The sequence below is a fragment of the Branchiostoma lanceolatum genome, chromosome 2 (assembly GCF_035083965.1).
Source record: "Branchiostoma lanceolatum isolate klBraLanc5 chromosome 2, klBraLanc5.hap2, whole genome shotgun sequence".
In the NCBI taxonomy this organism is placed as follows: Eukaryota; Metazoa; Chordata; class Leptocardii; order Amphioxiformes; family Branchiostomatidae; genus Branchiostoma; species Branchiostoma lanceolatum.
Window position 1 is genome coordinate 17415525 of NC_089723.1, and position 21910 is coordinate 17437434.

At 44.7% G+C, this 21910-nt stretch overlaps 2 protein-coding genes across 2 annotated transcripts; one reads left to right on the plus strand and one right to left on the minus strand.

Annotated features, from left to right (window-relative positions):
* The first annotated feature begins 3355 nt into the window (after window positions 1-3355).
* On the plus strand, window positions 3356-3995 carry LOC136426886 (uncharacterized). The gene is made up of 3 exons (XM_066415606.1): window positions 3356-3463; window positions 3546-3656; window positions 3687-3995. The coding sequence occupies exons 1-3, from the start codon at window positions 3356-3358 to the stop codon at window positions 3993-3995; spliced, it is 528 nt and encodes a 175-aa protein (XP_066271703.1).
* A 3112-nt stretch (window positions 3996-7107) lies between these two features.
* LOC136427672 (uncharacterized) lies at window positions 7108-15592 on the minus strand. The gene is made up of 5 exons (XM_066416722.1): window positions 15216-15592; window positions 11539-11621; window positions 10804-10969; window positions 10158-10322; window positions 7108-9630 (listed from the first exon to the last, which is right to left on the minus strand). Exons 1-5 carry the CDS (start codon window positions 15454-15456, stop codon window positions 8483-8485), a joined length of 1803 nt encoding a protein of 600 aa, XP_066272819.1. The 5' UTR covers window positions 15457-15592; the 3' UTR covers window positions 7108-8482.
* Between the last annotated feature and the right edge of the window lie 6318 nt (window positions 15593-21910).

The following is a 21910-nucleotide window of genomic DNA, read 5'->3' on the forward strand; positions in this document are numbered from 1 at the left end:
TGATGTTCTGTCATGATTATATAAGTTTTACAATGTTACAAGGATATCCTTTGGGAAAATGAATTTTTAAAAAAAGAAGGATCATAAGTAATTCAGGAAGTTTTTTTAAATATTTCCTTTCTAAATTATAGCCCCACCCTTCTAGAGAGATGCTTGATAATGAAAAAATACCGTGGCGGTTGCGTTCACAGAAATTGGTAATTATAATGGGAATGTTGCACATCTTCTGTCGTGTCTATTATCACCGCTAGGGGGCTCTCTTGATCCGCGCTGTGTATCCGTGTATGTTCCCAGCTCAAGTTGCCATCACTTTGTTCCGACTATACTGTATGTTTGTTTATACCGAGTTAACTACGCTGGCTAAAGGGAGAATAATCTGCCAGGGAAGATCGGCCAACATAGGGAAACATTTGTCCGCGCAAAGGGGGGGGGGGGGTATTACCCTTCCCGCCGACTGACTCTCCTATCATAAGTTCCCGTGTAGGAAGGCCTGGTGGAGGCTAACTACATTGCCTTACAATACATGCACCTCGCCAAATTCTTGGGGACATTTCTCGCTTCTCACTAAGATCCAATAAACATGGCCATTAGAGAGAGACATCTCCAAACACGGAAGGAGGCGCGTGCGCATTGACGGCTCCAATGTCCCGAAGACACCGTGACGCCATCAGAAGAACCTGTGAGATAGCGGGACGACCTGCACTTGTCGTACGATAGATAAGGAGGCGACATACCGATGGCTGTAGTGGATCCAAGACCAGTGGTGATTTGTCACACCTCTTGCTCCATTTGTGGCACCTTTCTGTTAATCAATGGCGTCAGTCTTTTTAAAGTAATTTGTTGCAGTTCTAAGGTTTCAGGCGCCACTACATCAGTGTGACTCCGATACTGCGACTCTGATAGTTTTTTATAAGATGCAAACCCCTCACTTTTTCATGAAAGGGACATGCTGTATACTTGGCAGAACTTATAATCCCCTAGTAGGTGTATGGCTCCACCTTCCTTTTGCATGTCCGGCGCCTGTCGTGGTATTTTATACGTCCCCGGTAAAGCGAAAACAGAAACGCGTGTCGTCGCGAAAAAAAAGAAGAACAAAACCATGAATTTGCTTGGAAATGACTACCATAAACATGTCGCCAACCTGAAAGACGCTTAAGACGTTGTTCTTACTTGGCGTTTTCACGGCGGTTCAAGTTGAATTAGTAACTGTTATGCCATCATACGCCAAAATAGTTACTAGTTCTCAAGTATGCCATCATGCTTCCCAAACGTTTCGCGTCAAAGCACTTTCATTGAATTAAGTAAATTACGCCCATTGAAAAAAAATATTTTCAAAGCGCTAGCTCTAGCTGGTTTTGTGGGGTGTTGTTATAAATAGCGAATCTCTATTGACAGACCTTGACACCCAGACTTAGCAAAGTCACGGCCATAGCGGAGGCGAAGGTCCCAACGATAACCTTTTTTTGGCAACAAGATTAAGCTCAACAAAACAACTTAGATTATGATAACCACTAACAGTTTAAAGCTCTTCGGAAGTCTCACAGATAGGATGTTTTCCCGATGATCCGAATGATACACTTATCCTGGTGACAAATACACCACAGGCCCGCTGTTCGTAGCATCCATAGCAGGCTTCTCGGCTGGGCTGTTCTTCCTGCATTATGTGACGCTTTCTGGTACCCAGTTTCGAACTGATGTACAATCAAACAGCGCATAGTATAAGCCCATGAAGCGCAGTCAAGAATGCATGCTATGGAGGATACTAACGTTTATGGATTAAGCATATGGAATAAATCAAAATTTCTTACTCTATTTCTTTATGAAGTATACTTTGGACCTCGCCAGAGGTGTTGCAAACCGAGTGCTTGGTCCCTGATTGGTGACGGACATTTCCTAACGTCTCTGTCCCGTACAGGAGTAATTACTCCCATGATCACCTAATATGGCCTGTTGTTAGACTCCACAAGTTCTTCTGTTTCTTGGAAACACTGGCGGCACACAGTCGCTGGCATTATTTGCCCGATGGATTATGCTAAGCTCGGGCAAGCATAGTCCGTCCGTCGATATGGGATGGTAGGAATGTAAATCGATAAATGATAGACACTTTAACGTTAAAACGCAGTGTACGTTTATTGTAGTCGATTATTGATGCTGGAAAACCCAGCAACGTCATGGAGCAAATGACACTTTGACCTCCTTTATCGATCTGCCGTTTTTTCTTCTGTTGTGCAGTCCGAGTTTAAGTCTAGTCTCCGTTGCAGACTCCTTCCGACTGTTTTCATTTTCTAAGTTCCAGTTTTACTATTACATTTTTTTTCTTGTTGTTTCCCGGCCAGCAATTAGGAAAAATGTAATAGTATAAAAACAATAAGTTGAAAAAGAAAACAGCCGGGAGGAGTCTGCATCGGAGCAAGGAGGTTTTATATAAAACCTCCTTGATCGGAGGCTAGTTTGAGTCCAGCTAGATGTGTTAAAACATGACTCGGTATCAGTCGCTTCTGAGGTTATTCTTGTACTTGACAGACGTCTTCCCTTTTGTTTTACCAACACGCCGTTATCTGTTATGGCTTGGGCGTAATTCATGGTGTCCGTGACCCGGCGGCCCTGTACCGGTGCGCCCCCGGGCTGCCCGCGGCTCGGCTTGTCTGTGGACCGAACTTGACAAACCCCAGGACAGCACCGCGCTGATTTGTGACCGGTTTACAGGGACAGAGATACAGACTTGCGCCCAGTGTATCAAATCTGCAATGACTCTAAATCAAACTGTTTGTATCAAATCTGCAATGATTCTAAATCAAACTATGTTACGACATCGTCTGAAATATAATTCAGTCTTCATTATATCTTTCCGCTATGCGTCATATTTTTGGTTTCGCCTCTTTACAATATTCTAACTTCACTCTAATGACTCTCCTATTTAGTTCAATGGAGGAAATACTGTATGATGTTATTCGGAAGAATTTGCCAAAACAATTTCTTGGTCTAATGATAGCGCTAATAACAAGTTCAGTCCGCTTAATTTCCTTGTGTTGCTTTTAAGAGAGTTATTGTGACCTGTCAAGGAAACGTTGTTTTGGCGCGATTTGCTAGTGATAAGGGTTCATGAACCAGCTTTTGAAAGAGGGTCTTTTATTTCCGGAAAAGTCCTATTTCAAGTACTGATAGAACTCAGCCGACTCATATCATCAATTGCCAAGTTGGCAAGTGCCGTTCTGGAAACAGGGAAAGGGGTAGGACGAAAAGTACACCTCACATACTCTGGTCAAAACGGTCCAGATCATGCAGAGAGAACTCCGCCTGTCTGTGGTACAGAATCTCCAGACAGAGAGAACTCCACCTGTCTGTGGTCCAGATCATGCAGAGACAACTCCACCTGTCTGTGGTCCAGATCATGCAGAGAGAACTCCACCTGTCTGTGGTCCAGATCATGCAGAGAGAACTCAGAGAGAACCACCTGCCTGTGGTCTAGATCATGTAGAGAGAACTCCGCCTGTCTGTGGTACAGAATCTCCAGACAGAGAGAACTCCACCTGTCTGTGGTCCAGATCGTGCAGAGACAACTCCACCTGTCTGTGGTCCAGATCATGCAGAGAGAACTCCACCTGTCTGTGGTCCAGATCATGCAGAGAGAACTCAGAGAGAACCACCTGCCTGTGGTCTAGATCATGCAGAGAGAACTCCACCTGCCTGTGGTCCAGATCATGCAGAGAGAACTCCACCTGTCTGTGGTCCAGATCATGCAGAGAGAACTCCACCTGTCTGTGGTCCAGATCATGCAGAGACAACTCCACCTGTCTGTGGTCCAGATCATGCAGAGAGAACTCCACCTGTCTGTGGTCCAGATCATGCAGAGAGAACTCCACCTGTCTGTGGTCCAGATCATGCAGAGACAACTCCACCTGTCTGTGGTCCAGATCATGCAGAGACAACTCCACCTGTCTGTGGTCCAGATCATGCAGAGAGAACTCAGAGAGAACCACCTGCCTGTGGTCTAGATCATGCAGAGAGAACTCCACCTGCCTGTGGTCCAGATCATGCAGAGAGAACTCCACCTGTCTGTGGTCCAGATCATGCAGAGAGAACTCCACCTGTCTGTGGTCCAGATCATGCAGAGACAACTCCACCTGTCTGTGGTCCAGATCATGCAGAGAGAACTCCACCTGCCTGTGGTCCAGATCATGCAGAGAGAACTCCAGCTGTCTGTGGTCTGTCTCTTGGCTGTAATATAACCAGCTGCTGCTGCGCCGCGTGCCTGCGAAGCTGGTGTGTTACGCCTAATGGCGGTTGTACCGGCTATATAGATACATATACAGATACAGAACAATGTCTTTACTAGACAACTTGGATTGTAGGAAAGAATCTAGAAATTTGGTATGTGTAACTCTAAAAACTCCGCTCGCAATTTAATTTACCCTATTTCTAGTATTTTCTCTGCAACCGCTCGAGTCCGGCAGAGACTAGTGTTTTTAGACCCGGGCCTGCTTCAGAAGTGTGTCAGACTACAAGACGAATGGAAAGCGTGACGAAAGGCAGAGTATTTACAACAGAAACACCAGAAAGGAATGTATTTACGATCTGCGCGAGGCAAGTTTACACAGGGAATGGGCGATGTGGAGTTGTGACGGACGCGGCTGAAGAAGGTCGCCTAATTTATAGAGCTGATATCGGGGTCATGTATGTTCAACGTCTCTCACCTGTTTTCTACACGGTCCAAATGGGACTTAGCTCTCCGGGCTCGGTATATTTAGATACAGACTGTAAAATAACCCTTGCAGTCTTTTTGGACAAGGATGGCCTCTTTTCGATAAACCGCTTATGCCAAGGTCACATTTCAAAGCCGGGCTGTTTACCGTGGACGATTTTAAACAATGCATATCACGAATATACACAGATGGTACTCATGTTTAATGTTTGCAACTTTCTTGTGTTTTGTTGTCTTTTATGTCAAACTTTTCGTTCCCGCAAACTGCCCGTCAGGGCCCCGGGTAAGGAATTGTGACCTTAGCGTTATTAAGGATGTGAGTGTTAATCTCCAAGCAGATGTTGGGGTGGAAAGTTGTAACGTTTTCAGACCGACCGCGGGCTTTTCACTGACAGTCCTGGGGTGGATAACTATCAGAAAAGCCAGTTGGTCAGAAAACTTTGCACTTGTCCAACCCAACGTGCATCTGCTTGGAGATTAGGTGTGTCCTTGGTGTGACTGTTGATCTTTGTGTCCCAAGAAGTGGAGCAGTCTATTGGATGGATTTTTTACTCACGCTCAAACCGCACTCTCCATGGCACATGCGTACAAACACAGAGATACTACACATGCGCACAAACACATAGGCACTACGAAACACGGAGAGCATTTCAAATGCACGCCACATATGTATGAACAGCAAGTGGTTTAATTCATTGTTTCAAATCTGAACATATGACACTTTGGTGTAACATTTGTTCATCAACACGACAGCATAACAGCAGCTACTGCCTATGGTGACTTTGTTCCCGTGTAAATCACAAAAACATACATTGGTCATGATTGGAAAGGAATATTCTTGGAAAGTATAGATCTTTAGAACAAGGGATAAGCTGATTTATGATATGAAAAGAACGGTCTGTTGAGAAATTATGATAACTAAGTAACAACGACATAATTTGCTATGAGTATGACGATATTTTCTTCAATCTGTTCCTCTTCCAATAAATAAATAAATATGTTATGATATCGCATCGACCAAAAACTATTCACTGTACAATCTACATTAATTCCATTAAAGACAGAGGATCCACAGACTGGCTATAGCATGTAATATCTGAAAAAAGAAGATCACTCATTCAAGATAAGAAAGACAGCCTTTCTTGAATGGGTAGTGATCTTCTTTTTCAGATATTACGGCCACCTAGCCTGTGTTTACACAAGCTCTCGGCCGGAGGTTACTGACCCCCGCGGTCACAGGACCGGCTGGCCACTAGGAGCGCGATTCGTCAGGCTAACGGTCACCGTCTTCACATTTTTCTATAATTCACCAGGTTGTATTATTTCAGCCAGTAGGTACCCATATGAGTAATGAGGCTGTTGTAACGCGCTCGAGGCACCTCCTCGAAAACGGGACCCCCATTTTTCGTCTCTTCCGAAAGACGCACTTTGCGAAAAGCAACTTGAATGAAGTGAATTTTGACTTTTGCTCGCCAACCTATGACGAGGTTTTGATTGACAGTCCTTATCGGCGTCTGCATGGCTGATGGTGACAGGACAGACCGCAGAACATTTTATCAACCCTGGTGCAGGGTAGAGTCGGGGCAGGAAGATCGCGCCGTGTCCCGCGCCCGAGGCGAATCCGCGGCGCCAATTTCGGAAGCACCTTCGGGGCGCTCCTCCGAGGGGAAACGCGGAGGGGAGTCCGTGGAAAAAAGTAGGGCGTTCAGAGTTTGAGCGAACGAAAGGTCACAGAGAGGTGATTTAAGACCATAACTTGCTGAGTAAGCCAGGACTTACACGTCTTATGGTGTTTAATTTGTTTGATGAAGGAGCCCTAAAATCTGAAGAGTTTGCGTAGCTCAGATTGAGCTGTAGCCTTCTGATAGCCTCCTGGCAGACGAAACCACTTGTTATCAGCAAAGGGAGGCAGAGTAATGTTCTTCTGATAACCATCGTGACTAAGACAATCCTGCAAAGATTCTTTTGAATCTGATTTATTTACTTTCACGAAGTCACTCTTTTCTGTTACCATTGGACAGAAGACAGTGATCGTTTTGCAGACTCCTCGGCTAATTATTCGATGGCACAGTCCTACTTGAGTTGTTACTGTCTTGAACCACTAAAAATAGGCAATGAGATCACCCAGGGGACTGACTGCCAAAGGGCGCTTTAAGCTAATATGTCGTAAATGTCGGCAAATACGATAAAGCAAACTCAAATCGTATAGACCCAAGGTAAGAAGATGTTGTGGTCTCAATTCAGGTGTTGGCATGGAAGATCGTTACATTCTATAGATATAGCTGTACATTTATCTGATATATTGGCATGCAACCAATATGCCAAGAGTCTCTTTCCTATTGGATTCTGTAGTCCTAAGTGTCATGTCTGATATGTCACTCGTTTACAAGAATCACAAGAAAACATTATAAATAGAGATCAAGAATTTAATAAGAAATATAAAACCTTACAACCATGTACATCGGTTACAACGTTCATTTTTACATCTCCTGGTCGCCCCAGGGCTTGCACAATTTTGATCTATTAACAGTAGAACATGAGTATACAAATGCCATTATTTACAGCGATCATAAAATGCGTAATCAAATATTCACAGACTAAATCTAAACAATCATCAGGATTCACCAATCAGCATATCATTCATTTGTTCTCCGTTATTCCTCAAAGATATACATCCGGATTCAGATCAAGGTAAAGGATAGTTGATATAGCTTAATATTTCCATCGTTCGATATCCTATACTATCTTAATCAACTTAAGTAAACAGAAAGTGTTCGACGTTTGTTGTACAGCTCTTTGTGTTCGTTATACAGAGTTAAAGGTAGGAAGCTATATCACTGATACTGGTAAAAAAAGGGCCTTCCCTTGTATCTTATACCCTCGATATTAAACTGTTCCACTTTGTTTATGGGGCCATTTGACACAGCTTAACATCACTTTATTTTATTACCGGTCATCTAGACAAGGGATTTAAAAAGTACGTTGCCCCCCAGGTCACCTGCTGCCCTCTCCCCACCAATCACATTCGTTCGTACTTTGGTCTCTTGTACTGTGCGAACTTTGCACTACTGTAGATGCAGGTAGAAAAGGGTGTTTTCCCAAAAGAGATGCCTTTTGCCGGCAATTCTTACAAGTACAAGAACATTTTCTATCTTTATACATATTTTGCAACAATAGAAGAAAAACAACAATGAGAATAATGCTACAGGGCCTTGGCTTTAGAATGTCGATCTCCTAGATCCATAACGGAAATGTATATCAGCAATGTAAATCGTTGTTTAAGGTCGAAGACCGGTCAACGCAAACATTTGTACCTGCCGAAAAAAACGTGACAATGTGCTCATGTGGACATCAACTTACGGTGTCCACACGTGCCACACGCCGTCCTCTATAGGGGCACAACTTGTCTTTTATCAATAAGTCTGATTTTAGATAGACGTAAACGAATTTTTATATTCTCGTGTTTGGGATTTTTTTCAGACTACATTTTGGAGTATTTCAAATGCAACTTCATATCGCGTTTGCGGGAAAGAGTAATATTTTTTTTCAATATAAACTTTTCTTTACTGCAACATGTGTGTATGTGAATATAATCTAGTAAATGTATCAGAGCAACGGTGAGTGGATATAAACCGAAAAATAGGGCCGTTTGTCAAAACGACACAGGGCAAGATTAGGATGACAAAGTTATACATGTATATCTAAACTCTGTACGTGTGGAAGCCATGGTATTTAAGCGACCTACTTCTACTTTAACTTGGAGAGTTTTTTTCAGGTCCATCATGTGGCTGTACACATGGAGTTACTGTAATAGATGGCGTTGGCGTCGGCCAGAGCAGACGTGAGCGAGCCGTCCTCCCCCTGTCCGCCACAGCCCCACGGCACAACGTTTCCCCCCAGAGACGCGTTACCGAAGTTCTGTGTGTTCGCCACACCCTGGTAGTACCCCATGTGGTTCTTGTAGTTACTGGTCTCCTGAAAGTCATGTAGTCCATAACCCTGCGACATGTTGAAGTTCGGATTGGCCGCCAAGCCGAAGTGCTGCTCTGGGGTTATGCCGAAGTTCAAGGCGTTCTCGTTGTTCAAGTAACTGTTCAAGTACTGGTCGAACTCGGCGCGATCTACTTCGTCTAACAGCTCTTCCTGAGATAGACTCGACAAGTCTGCGTTAGGGACGTCGGCGTGGGTCATCGGACTGCCGAAGGGGTACGTTTCGGAGGAAGGCACGTGCAGCACCGAGCCGTTCTGCTGGTAGCTCCCGGTCGACACAGCCGGCATCAAAGACGCCGTGGTCTGGTACTTGATCGAGTGCATCGCGTTGACTCCCGTCGTCGTTGCCCGAGACATTGCGCTCGCCGACGTCGACCGACTCGAGTTTTCGGTAGGGTATGCAGCTGAGTGGTTCCCCGTGCCTTGAACGTTGGGCGGGTACTGGAAGTTGGTGTTATTGTCAGAGTTCGTGAAGTCTCCACCGTTGCTGTACCACATAGACACGGGATAAGGACTGCTGACCAGCGCATGGAGCTCACTGCGGTACTGAGGCGGCTGTTTGGCGGCGGACTTCGTGGCGACGCCTGAGGACACGGAGCTTGAGGATGCTACTGTGGACGTGACGGGGAAGTCTCCTGTAGACGAGCTGCGGGCGCGCGTTGGGGTCTGACACCTGCTGGCATTGACGGCTGTCTGCTCTGCAACAGACAAGCTGCGTTGAATTTTAGCAGGCTTTGGCAGCGTCAGGGTGGTGGGCGGCAGGTTTCCACTGCTGGACGGACGGTCTGCGGGTCTCGCGGTCGCCTCCCTGCCCATGCGACCCATGTCCCACTTGAAGTCCGGCGGGAAGAACACGTCGTCGTCCCGGGCGTCTAGCGGAGACATCTCCGGGGTGGGCAGCCCGCCGGGAAAGCAGTCATTAGACAAGAGCCTCTTGTCTGTAAGAAATAGATGGTTCAGTTATTACAGACCGATTTTGACTTGGAGACTGTTGATGACAAAAAGGAACCTTTAGACATTGTTGCAGTACAATAGGAGTTCGACCACTCGAGGCACAAAGAACGGGTTCACAAAATGACACAGAATAAAGAATACATTTATGGAATTACAATGTACACTATTTCTTTCATTTTAGTGGTCATAGCATTCCATATATAATCACATTGCAAGACAACACTGTCGCGTCACACGACAAAGGCCGACATATGCAGACCACACTACTAACGTAAAATGCCTAGTTATGTGTGTGGCATCGTGTGGCGTGTTTCGCCCAGAACCGAGAGGTCCGGATTCGAAACCCCGATATTCCCCGACGTTGTGCCCTTGGGAAAGGCAAATGTGGAGCAAATATGTATCTGTTTTGCATTATATGATTGTAAACCCTGCAGCAATTCAGCACTGGCTGCTATTTCACGGATAATTTCTGACCAATAAACTATTATTATTATGTCTTCTGAACACGTACCGGCTGGGAAGCGTGTAGTGTTGGAGGTTAGCTTGGCCAGGTTCTGCAGAGGTGAGACGGACTCCATGCGGGGCGGCGAGTCCATGGAGGAGGGCTCGGACTTGACACTCACCGCGTCTGGGGTGGGGCTGTTCGTGGGGGTGGAGTCTGGGGTACCCATGCTACCTGTTTAAGACAAGAAAATAAGTCTTAGGATACTGCAATGTAGTAGGTAGCAAGTCTACTCGAATAACCATTTAGGTGTAAAATAAAACCGACGACATTTTATCAAAAGGATGAATGCATCCATCAAGGACGTTCTATACCGTCTTGGATAACGGTACATGTATGGCATGGCGACATAAAGAAAACGGGACAAAATAGAAAGCCCGACAAAAACGCCCCAAAACACGTCAAAAACCATCCGGACCCATTCCTCTAGCCTGAATGCCAGCCTTTTTAGCTTCCGCCCGCTACCCTAGCTCCGCTGCGCTACCCAAGCTCCGCTGCCGGCCAGGAGCGGAGCTTGGGTAGCGTACGGAAGCTAAAAAGGCTGGTACCCAGGCTACCATTCCTCTGCTTGGAGAGTACAAATTTCTCAAATATCTATGCTTTGCTGTTGCAGCAGGACGTTCTCCTGAATGACTTGTGTCAGAATTTCACTTACTTGTACTCTGTGTCGTCGGTCCACTGGAGGATGAGGAAGAGGAGGGTGGTGGAGACAGTCCGAACTTGTGCGCAAGCCCAGACAGCGTCAGCCCCGTGTCGACTCTTTTGCACACACGTTTGGCCTGTTTGCGCCTGCGCGGTCTGTACTTGTAGTCGGGATGGTCCTACGGGTGTAAGTAGTGTGTTTAACAGTCAGGGAGAGTAAATCATCGCAGAACCGGCTCTGGGTGGGCAACTGTGGCGCCGTTATGTACAGGAAACCGATCAAATTTACAACGTAGGAACCAACTTGTCTGCTTCCGCAACAGTTTTATGGATATCAACTGACACGGTTAAACGCTGCACTGTGACCTCTTACACCGTTATGTCGACATAATCCAAGATTCGCCGCAACAAATCAATATCAAAGTCAAATCTATATAACTAGGACATGGGAATAGGACAGCTACTAACTCAATCGATCTATCTATTAATCGATTGAGCGAGTGAATAAGTAAGTGAGTGAATAAGAGTGAATAAGTGAGTGAGTTAGAGTGAGTGAGTGCTGAGTTTGTGAGTTTGTAAGTGAGTTGAGTATGTGATTGAATGGGTATGTGAGTGAGTGAGTGAATGAATAAGTGAATGAATGAGTGAGTGAGTGAGTGAGTGAGTGAGTGAGTGAGTGAGCGAGCGAGTGAGTGAGTGAGTGAGTGAGTGAGTGAGTGAGTGAGTGAGAGAGTGAAAAAACTCTTACCTGCATATGCTGAACTCTGATCCTTTCTGCCTCTTCAACGTACGGCTGTTTCTGTGACGTCGTCAGACTGCGCCACGTTTTACCTACAAGAAACGAATAAATGTTCTTGGTCAGGGATACACTCCTTTTCATTCTTTCTGTCTTTCTTAAATTCTTTATTTCCTCTGCTTCTTCTCCAAGTTTTCCTTTCGCTCTTTTTTATGCCTTTCTCTATCAAATCTCAGATTTGGTCAGGAAGTTGAGATAACATGTCAGTCACCCGTTTCCTGTTGTGATCCGAACTGCGTATCAATTTGTGTAACTTTGCCGACGTATTTGTTTATCTTCCACCTGAGCGCTGTGACTTATTTGTTATATTTGATTGCAGAGTGTGTTTGCTTATTCCTGATCAATATAGATGACTCTGTCGCCTGTCCAGGGCACACTGCAAACAAATGGCGCCGAGCCAAGGATGACGCAAGGTGGATTTTCCTGCTCGGCGAAGTATCTAGAGCCTAATAAGTTATATTTCTGTAGTTTTACACGAGGGGGAGGCCAAGAGGCTGGGTAAAAAACATAATTAAGTTTCCCACGCAGATGTTATCTCCCTTGATAGTAGACGACGGCCCCCTAGTCTCGTCGCACAGAGACCAGACCAGCTCATAGATTAAAAAAGGAGAAACCAAAATAACACGGGGGTGGTATACATGGGCATGGTTCATGAGTGTGTGTCCCCGTGAGTGATAAACCCAGTGTAAACACATACGTAGAAAGAGAGAGAAAAGATTTAAATTCGGAGTTTTACCAAGCCATCTTTGAGTGGCTCTAAAGACGAAACAGTTTGTGACGCAGTTCTATAGACCGCGGGACGAGATTACTGCTGGGATGATTGATTTCATTACCAGCTCTGACGGGGTGTAATGGGTAAACAAAGGGCGGAGTCACCGGGGATTAATTAACGATAAGGCCCGGGAGATTAACCCTTTTGTTGCTGCAAACTCATGTAATGAGAATTAATCTAAAAGGACGGGGATAAATCTACATGTTTGATGTAGGGGGGGATCAAACTCTTCTAAATTCTGGAAGCGTAGATTCCTGCGAAGGCTAAAGGGTGGTAGATTTTCTGCTATCGGCAAACAAATTTTCATACTAGAAGAATCATGGAATCATCATACCGTTCTTTTCACTTCTCGTCATTCTGATATGAAAATGATTTCAACTTTTTTGGTCCTTATGTAACATAGATTCTTTGAAGCCGGGACGACCCTAGAAGAGAACCATGGACGGGGTTACGCTTCGGGAACGATGAACTTATGGTGACTTTTTGCATGCTTATCATTTGTCCATCTTCGTATGCAAACTAGAATCGGCGTGACCTCGCCAGAAACTTGACCGACAGGCGACCCTTGGGACGGGGAGTACGCATGAGGTTGGGGACAAAGTGTCTTATTTTCCAACGAAGAAACGGGAGGCAGAAAGGTAACCAAAGAATTCGTATAAAATTGTTTTTAAAAGATGTTGATGTTGGTGACGTAAATTTTCATATTTTTTTCAAAACAATAGTTAAGAAGTTTCTGAACCCTTTAACACCCTCATAACGGAGCTCATCATCTGCCATCAGGTGGACCCTGTTATCTTGTAACCCCTAAGTGACCCCTTCCTACACGACCTGACAAGTTTACATACAAAGTTCATGTCGCGGTCCTCGCGTGCACACGATGACACAACCCGTCTATGATTCCAACCCACCTCCCCGCTGCACTTGGACTACATGACCTTGACAAAACTTGGTCCTTTTGACTTTTACCAACAAAACTCTTATTGGTAGTCACGATTCTGGTTGGTAACGTGTGCATAGTATAGAAGCGCCCGGCCTGCCAACATCGTTGCTATACCGTATGATATGACGATACTCACTTTTATACAAAAATTATAGAAAGCTAGATTAAATCTGACATGATCGTGACCGAACCGTCATCTTGGAAACATTGGACTTAGCCAGACGTCCTTGTTGTCAAACAAGAGAAAAACAACATGTTAGCGGCTTGTTTCAATGTTTGGCGTGTTTAGTAAGATTGACTCTCTGGCAGCCGGCCAGATATGTGCGTGCCATCATGCTGGCAAAAACAGAGTCTTGGCACGGACAGTTTTGTAGGTTAAAATGAACCTAACTGTCCTCTTCGGTTAATTTCACCTGAGCTAATCAAAGAATTACTAGTACTAGTGTTATGAGATTGTAGAGTATAATCTACACAATCCCCCAATCGTAAGTGGCATTTTCGCAGAGAGTTATGTAACGTTAATAACGTTAACAGGTGCATGGTGCTGACCAGCCACCTTGCTGCCTCCCCATCACCACCGACCATTCCCGTGACCTTGATACGGACTCAAGGATAACTGCTGGGCGGCGCGCTAACAAGTCAAAGGCCAACTGTGCTTATTCCAGACCCATGCAGTGCCTCAAACCTTACGCAGTGATACAGTACAGAGGAAACCATTTTAAATTTGAAAAGGCGGCAAATCTAAGCATTGAAAAGATCCACGTGCTTCCCTTTTGCCCAGACCAATCCAAAAATCTATGAAAGTTACACAAGTTTGCAGCAGAACAACTTCGTAAACACTTGAAACGTATATGATTTCATGGGCTTCCGACTTCGGGGTTAGCCGCTAAAGAACCAAAGTCTGAAACAAGATTTTATAACATCTGTTTTCTACACAGAAAACGTAATGGCTTGTTGGTCATGTAAAGATGTGTTCGCAAACGAAGTTTGCTCAGGGTTGATCACAAAGGTATACACTGGGGTCATGCACTCTTGAATTCGTAACGTAATCAACCAAACTGCAGGAACATGAACTAAAAGACGCGATACTACTAGTACTTCAACTATACTGGCAAAAAGTGACCACATTACGAGTACTGTAGTCCGGAAATTATCGACTGTAGAAGAAAAGTGAACTTTGGAAACGCACATGTTTACTATAGATACTTTTTTGTGGATTCGCGATTGACGTATCATAAATCGTAAATCACACGTTAGATTTCTGTCCTGCTATACCACGCAGACACATATCTTCCTCAAACTAGGTCTAAACTGAAGGTACATTTACTCTGCAGGACTTGAAGGCGTGCTAGTGAGGTTGACGGGGGGATTAATTTTATCTTAGGCTTTCGGCTCAACAGGTTGTTACGGAAGAGACTGTGCAAAGTTTGCTCACCAAACCTGTCGGCAAATCGTCCAAACTTTACAGGGGGAATGACCCTCGGGTGACCCCTGGTTTGGGTATCTGCCCGTACAGGCATACACCTTTACGATATGTCTTTAATTACTGACCCGTAACAGGCTTGGCGGGGTGGTGCTGTCAATCGCAATAAATGGCTTCCCTTGGCGCAAAATATCAGCGGGACGCAGACCTCATGCATTTGCGTGTGTGTTATAATAGATTCTTCTGCAAAATGTCTACATTAACAGCATTACTTCAAAGGACTGGTGGTATAGAAGGCACTGGGTTAGATCAGTGTGAAATACAACATCGCTTCGCCCATGTCAAATAAAATCCTGAAGTCTCTTCCGGTTGTAAGTACTTGACTGTACTGGCATGTCGTATCGACAGTGCAGGGCGCCGGGTATAAAATTGTATAAAGTTGCATGGCGGTTTACTGTTTAAAAAATCGTCAGCACAGAAAGTTGGAGACTTACCAAGGATCTTGCTGAGTTCCGCGTTGTGTAGGTCAGGCTTTTCGTGGGCCAATCGCTTCCTCTCGGTGCGGGCCCACACCATGAAGGCGTTCATCGGGCGGCGGATCCTCTGCTCCCGGCGGGTCCGCCCCGAGGCCCCGTCCGACTTCGTCTTCTCCAGCCACTTGTAGGGCTGGCTGTCCTGTTGCGGGTCGGGTATCCTCCTCAGCGCGTTCGACATCACTCCTAGGGTCGGGTTCATCTTCTGTCCTGGTGTCCTCACAAACTTGGCTTGCGTGATTTTCTGCCAAGCAGTTTGAGTTCAAGTACCACTACCAAACAACACGCACTACTCGGCAGTGATTTCTGCAGACTGCGCGGTTTTGACCAGCTGATCCTAAATACTTACGTAATCACCTCACTCTTATCTCACTTCCAGCCAATCAGAAGCCGGCGCGTCATGTAGCTCCGCCCACAATGAATTAAACGTCCTCTGGCTGTCACTCAAACGGAGTTTCCTGCCGGGATGGCACGTGACCGTGAATTTCAGATCATTTTCTCTACGGTTTTATTTTTGTCCTCTCCTGTTTCAAAACATGTCAAAACTGAGCTGTTTTGAAACCCTTAAGGTGACTAGAGCTTTCAGCAACGGTTAGAAGGTTACTTTTGATGGTTTACATCTAGCTAAGGTCTCCACCGCTGCCTATTTCTATCTTTTTTCCATGGGACACAGGCACGCAACGCTGAGAGGCGCGTTGATCAGAAAACAAACATAAAGAAACATTCCTTTGTGTCTGTTGATCATTTTTGACAACACATGTTTTGTTTCTTGATATCATAATTGTGTTGCCACTTATGGTGATTGCAAAAGAGATTGCAACTGATTGACATAATTACCACTTGTGACACCGTTTTGGTAGGTAACGTTGCGAGAACTACGAAACTGCAAGGAAATTATATGATAGCCGGAGAAAATGAAACGCTTTCCAACCACATGACGGAGTTGTAGTTACGGCCATGAAGCAGGCTGGCAGAATTGAGCACTACAGAAGTTACAAACAATGTTTGATTGTATAAAAAAATACCTTACCATAGACGTTTTTTCTTATTCATTGCCATTGGGCGTATTCATTGCCATTGGGCGCCAGTTGTAACTGGTTCTATCGGTCAACACAGCCGCCTGCGGTCGGGTGGAGGAGGGCTTCTGTCGCCCGACTGTCCAACTGTTGTGGTACAGAAATGGGCAGGAATACTGGGATGGTGGTTAAGGATGTTTGTTAACTGAAATATTCTTCTTCGTCGGAAAATCAGCTATTATTCAGACAACTGGAACGTGTTACTGTGTGTTCCATATATAATAGAGTAGAGTAGGGGGAAAAGCTGTATGTACTAGTGCAGTAGTGGGGACCGTGATATAACGTAGCTTATCATTCTGATAATCATTATCATGACAGATCAGTTCATAGTGAACATGTAGGGTGAGAGAGATATCCCGCTGAGACGCCGTCTCTGGGGACAAGAAAAAGCATCATATACAACTGACAGAACAGATTCTCAGACCAACGTCTCTAACGTTATATCTCAAAAGTTGTGGACAACTTTGGATTTGAGGTTGAACTGGTTTATGTTGTTTGTTTGTGTTTTTTTTGGTGTTTTATTGAGTTGGGGACGTTTTCATGTTGTCACAGTGTAGATCTATAAATCGACAAGGAACAAGATAAGCACACATAACATTTGCCCATCTGGGGGCCATAACTGGGCGAAGTCTAATATCAACAATGCAAGATTTGTCAAACCAGGTATTACGATAATTCAATCAAAGGTATTTTGATCTTTAGACAACGGCATATTCAATGCCGTACAGATAGCTCCTAATTGTAAAAATAACTCGCTTGTTATTAGAAATTTAGCTCGAACTTCTCATCATGTTGATTCCGAGTGAAATTCAGATATATGTTAGATACTACACTTTATAAAATGTAAACATACAAGCGGGGCTAGATATATAGCAATTCATTTGGTTTAAAAACAATTGTATATGATCAGAGGGGTTACTGCAGTCAGTCACAGTGCAAATGTTGTACAAATAAGTCATCTATCGGCATGACAAGGCACAAGTCAAGGTTAATGCTTCAGGTCAGGCTTCATTTAATACATGTTAGAACACACTGTGAGCCTACCACCCGATCATCTTATCTCAACAAGGCACCCGTGTTCGACTTCGTCTGTTGCTAATTTTTCTCAGTCAAAAACAGCATCATCGCAAAGCACATCAGCTGACAGCTGCATCGGACATGTTGTCATCATGACCTTGACTACAAGGTGACGTGCGTATGAAGGAATACTACATTGCACTTTTCTACAGTCAGCTTCCTCTGGCATTGAATGGAATAGATACTATATTAGGAAGTATCGCATGATGTAACGTTACCAAAGCGTGAGGAAATACTGTGACTTTGTCATTTAGAAAGCATGCTACAAAGTAAAGATATCTGTTACTGTATATGAAGGGATGTTTCCTCTCTCCCTTCAGTAGATGTTGCTTTCGAGTTTCGTGTTGTACTGCCTTGTACTAGTATCTGACACTTCTCAAGCCCCCAGTGCAGTACGCCCCACTACCACAGTACTCACAGACCACAGGCACCTTGGAATTGCATAACCTCCGAGCAGATGTAGGGTCTGCCTCTGTGTTTTATGTGTGCTAACGGCATTTTGTACGTCTAGTCGTCTGCGTTTTCATTACTCTTCATGCAAAGGTTCGGCTCAGGCTTTTCTTTGACGTATTAGTTTGGCTTGGCGACACAAAGAAAACGGGACAACATAGACAACAACGAAAAAAGAGACGTCAAAAACAAGCCGGAGCCGAACCTTTGCTTGGAGAGTACGTTTTCATCTCTTCTGGCAAAGACATACAAACACCCGCAAAGACACACGCAAAAACAGTAAGCCAGACCCTACATCTGCTTGAAGGTAGTGGATTAAAGTTCGAGGGGCAGGTGCACTAGAACTGGTATTAGGGAGGCGTCACCGGGACCGTAGGTCCGGACAGGTCTGGCAGCTTTACCTGCGGGGGTACAACCACTCGGTCCCGCAGAGCAAACAACATAAACACGTACACCACAGGACACCGGGCTAAGCCAACAAGGCATTTACATCCATGTCCACCGGACCACCATAAGTGCAGAATTACGGATATGTTACATGAGTCGTGGGCATGGAATTTCAGGTGGTATGTCAACGTTTCAACTGAATCTTAGCAGTAAATGATGTGTCAGACATTGTAAAAGTGTAGCTGTGTTAGCGAACGATTAGATATAGTTAAGTATCGATATGATATCAGTTGTGTCTAAATTGTTAAACGAACCAAAGGTTATGTTTACAGATTTCGTAAAGATCATAGTGAGCTCCTGATAGTTTAAAAATGAGTAGCTGTTGTGAACAGCTTATTGAGCAATAAGATGATATTGTTCCATCTTTGCGTAGCTTGGACGATCTTTAATAAAAATGAAGAAATGATAACTACATGTAGTAGTAAAACAACACGGTGTTGAAAATACGTCCTTGCACAATGTCACAGACAAGTCTGAGTGCGACCACCCGAGTTGAGTTCATCTGTGATAAAGGAGTCACTACCTGTCTCCCCCAATGACACACGAAAAAATGGGCCAGTATATGAGTGCTCTAAAACATTAAATCATTGTCCTCCGATTTGTACGGTTTATCAATAAACTGAGTCCATGTTCTTTTCTCAGGCACAAATTTATCCCAGCTATTATTATTAGAAATTCTCTGTAACCGCCCGATGAACACAGAGTTCTCCGATCGATGATCTACAGGTAGTAACTAGCTAAGGAATCTATGATGGTAGAAAAAACAGAGATATATCAACTGAGTGAAGGAAACGCACACAATCTTGTACTTTTATAATTACAGCATTGAAAACCAGACGGCTTAGGCTGCTAAGTCGACCACAGAATCTTTTTGGAAGCGTTGACTGCATCCACTTACATGCTCCTTCTGTAGTAAGCAGCTTACGCCTTGTTCCGCCATTTCATTACCTCATTACGTTGTGTTTACAAGTTTCTCAGCAAACAATACAAAGAGATTTCGTATGTAGCAAAACAAAAGGTTTTAAAGTGCTGCAGTTGTACGTGGTTCCAGTGATGTGGCTTTTAGTAACGTTGCACTTTTCTACTGCAGATATGCGCTAATGTACACTTTCCTATTGATGAGGTGCGATTGGAAGCCTTTCTGAAAGACATACTAGTGGTCTTTTGCCGGAATATGTCATGTCCACCATTCGCAAGTCCATTCGTGGGCAAAATCATAATGATACGTCTCTCCGTCTTGGTTTTGAGCATTTTGACAATTTCATCACACAGGCGCCCTCTTGACTACCTTGCAACAGTGAATTTGGATCTTGGAATGTGATGACCTGGCACGGGGATTGACTACTTCTCTATGTTAATTCATGAGTTTGAGGGAAAACAAGTGGCGTCATGTAGGCGAATCAGTATCGATAGGATCTTGTCATGGCTCGTATGGTAAAAAATAAATCCTATTATCACCGTAGAACGAGGTGCTTAACAGTGGCTTAAGTGATCGTAAGTGAAGAGTCGGTGAGAAAGCTAGAAATTAGGCCACCAAGTTGTAGTCCAGACATCATCAGTATCAACAAGTCTTTGACGAGACTTGGTAGATTTATTTTGGTCCTCTGACTGGCGTTAGAAATTAAGTTAGGTCGTGATTATGATGCAGCAAGTATAGACCACAAACCGGTTGCCTAACACATATGTAATACTAGCATTCATTGAAGGTGGAACTTGGATTCATTTTTTTTTTCAAGGTTCACGTGCATGATGTGTATTTCATTTTTTTTTTGCAGTTCAAGTCATGTAAACCGTTGGTTACAATAAACTCTCTCTGCTGGATAGTTATATGACCGTCCGAATCCGTAGGGTCGACTAGGTCTAGGGTCCGGAGACATGCCTGTCGCCTATACCTGTCGCCAGGCGTGAACGCGAAGTGTGAAGATCCCGATCAGTAGCGGTGACCCGCCAGACCGACCCCTACCAACCCTGGCACCAGCCTTCAGGATAATCTAGGCACGCTAATGAAGGCATGACTTGTAGGTCTTCCACGTCCCACAGTCATTAGCTGCCTTGCACAGTCATGAGTTGCCTTGTGTGAGAGAAAAAAAAAGGAATAGAAGCTTGATCAGGTGTTTTACAGATGGAAGACCTTCTTTGTCCCACCATTATTTCGTGAGGCCTCCAGATTACGGGTATTTTGTCCCCCATGGAGTTGCTGTTTGATATACCCCGACCTCCACTCCACGTTGTGGGAAGACTCGAAGCCTCCAGAGTAAAGCAGCAACAAAAAAGGCCAGCGACAAAACCTGTTCTGTAATCTCCAAGTAGATCCTCCGGTGGCAAGATACTAGTACTATCCATGGGCCGAAACAGTACTACTAGTAGTATCCAACTGCGGCCACTGGCCCATGGATACTGCCTTGCCGCCGGAAGTGATCTGCTTGGAGATTAAAAAGTTTTTTTCTAGCGATCTATTACCATCAGACGACGGGACATACAGTCAGAGAAATACGTCGTTGATAACGTCGCTGAAGTCTCACAGGAGGTGTTGTAGGGAAGGAATGTGACGTATTTCTCTGTCTGTATGTCCAAGTCGTTGCAGACATACATACACATGATAAGCCTTCCAAAAAAGCCCAGGGCCGTAAGCCTGCTAAAGAGGCTAAGTATTTTGTACCCCAGGTCACTAACTAACCATACGTTATTGACGGACTCCTCCATAGTTTAAATCCATAGGAAAAAATTCGTGACCTGCATGGCAGATGTACGCACAGATACGTCATCAGCAACAGCACACCTGTTCACCTGCACGTTTACAACATTTATAGTCAACTTACGCTGGAAATGTAACATAACACTGGAGTAAAAAAACTGGACGCACCTATAGGTTGCATTTCGTATAAACTGTTTCGACCTCTCTCATATTCCCTCTTTAACTTGAGAAATCTAGTCTCAGCCAGAGTGGCATTACGGATAAGAGCCCTTGACTCCGCCACGGTAGCCTGGTCCCAGTCTCTAGGGTCGGCTTAGTGGTGTTTTACCGGGCCAGTCAGTTTCTGATGGCCTTTCTACCTCTGGCTGCCATCCTACTATCGCTATACCCTACTTCCGCTGCCTTCCTACTTTTCCGCCGCCCCTAGGTGCCGAGCTAATTAATCCAATGCCGTAAACAACACCCCGAGCGGGCTAAGCTGTCTGGGCGGGTGAGGGTCACTCACAGTGCCGTAGAGATATCGGGGAGGCACCGAGGGTATGGATTCCAGGCTACCGCCACGGCGCCTGACTGTTTGGTTTTCATGACTTTCTTCGAAAATTAGAGCCAATCCTAAAATCACCGTGAAACGAGGCGTTAATCGTCCTAATTTTCCCATCAAAACTTGGTGTTTTCTCCCAGCCGAGTCTACAAAGCCCCCCTACGTGCTTACTTTGCGTTACAGCTCAGCCAACAGGTTTATCCGCTCGATAGAGATCTTGTTTTGTGTTGTACTAACCACATCGACAATTTGTCTCTGTCATGTTGATAATCTGTGGAATTTCTCCAAACAGTCGCCAACAAACATGTGTGCATCGAACATCCAACGCAAACATTTGTCAAAAGCTTTGTCAGCATTTACGTAACGTACT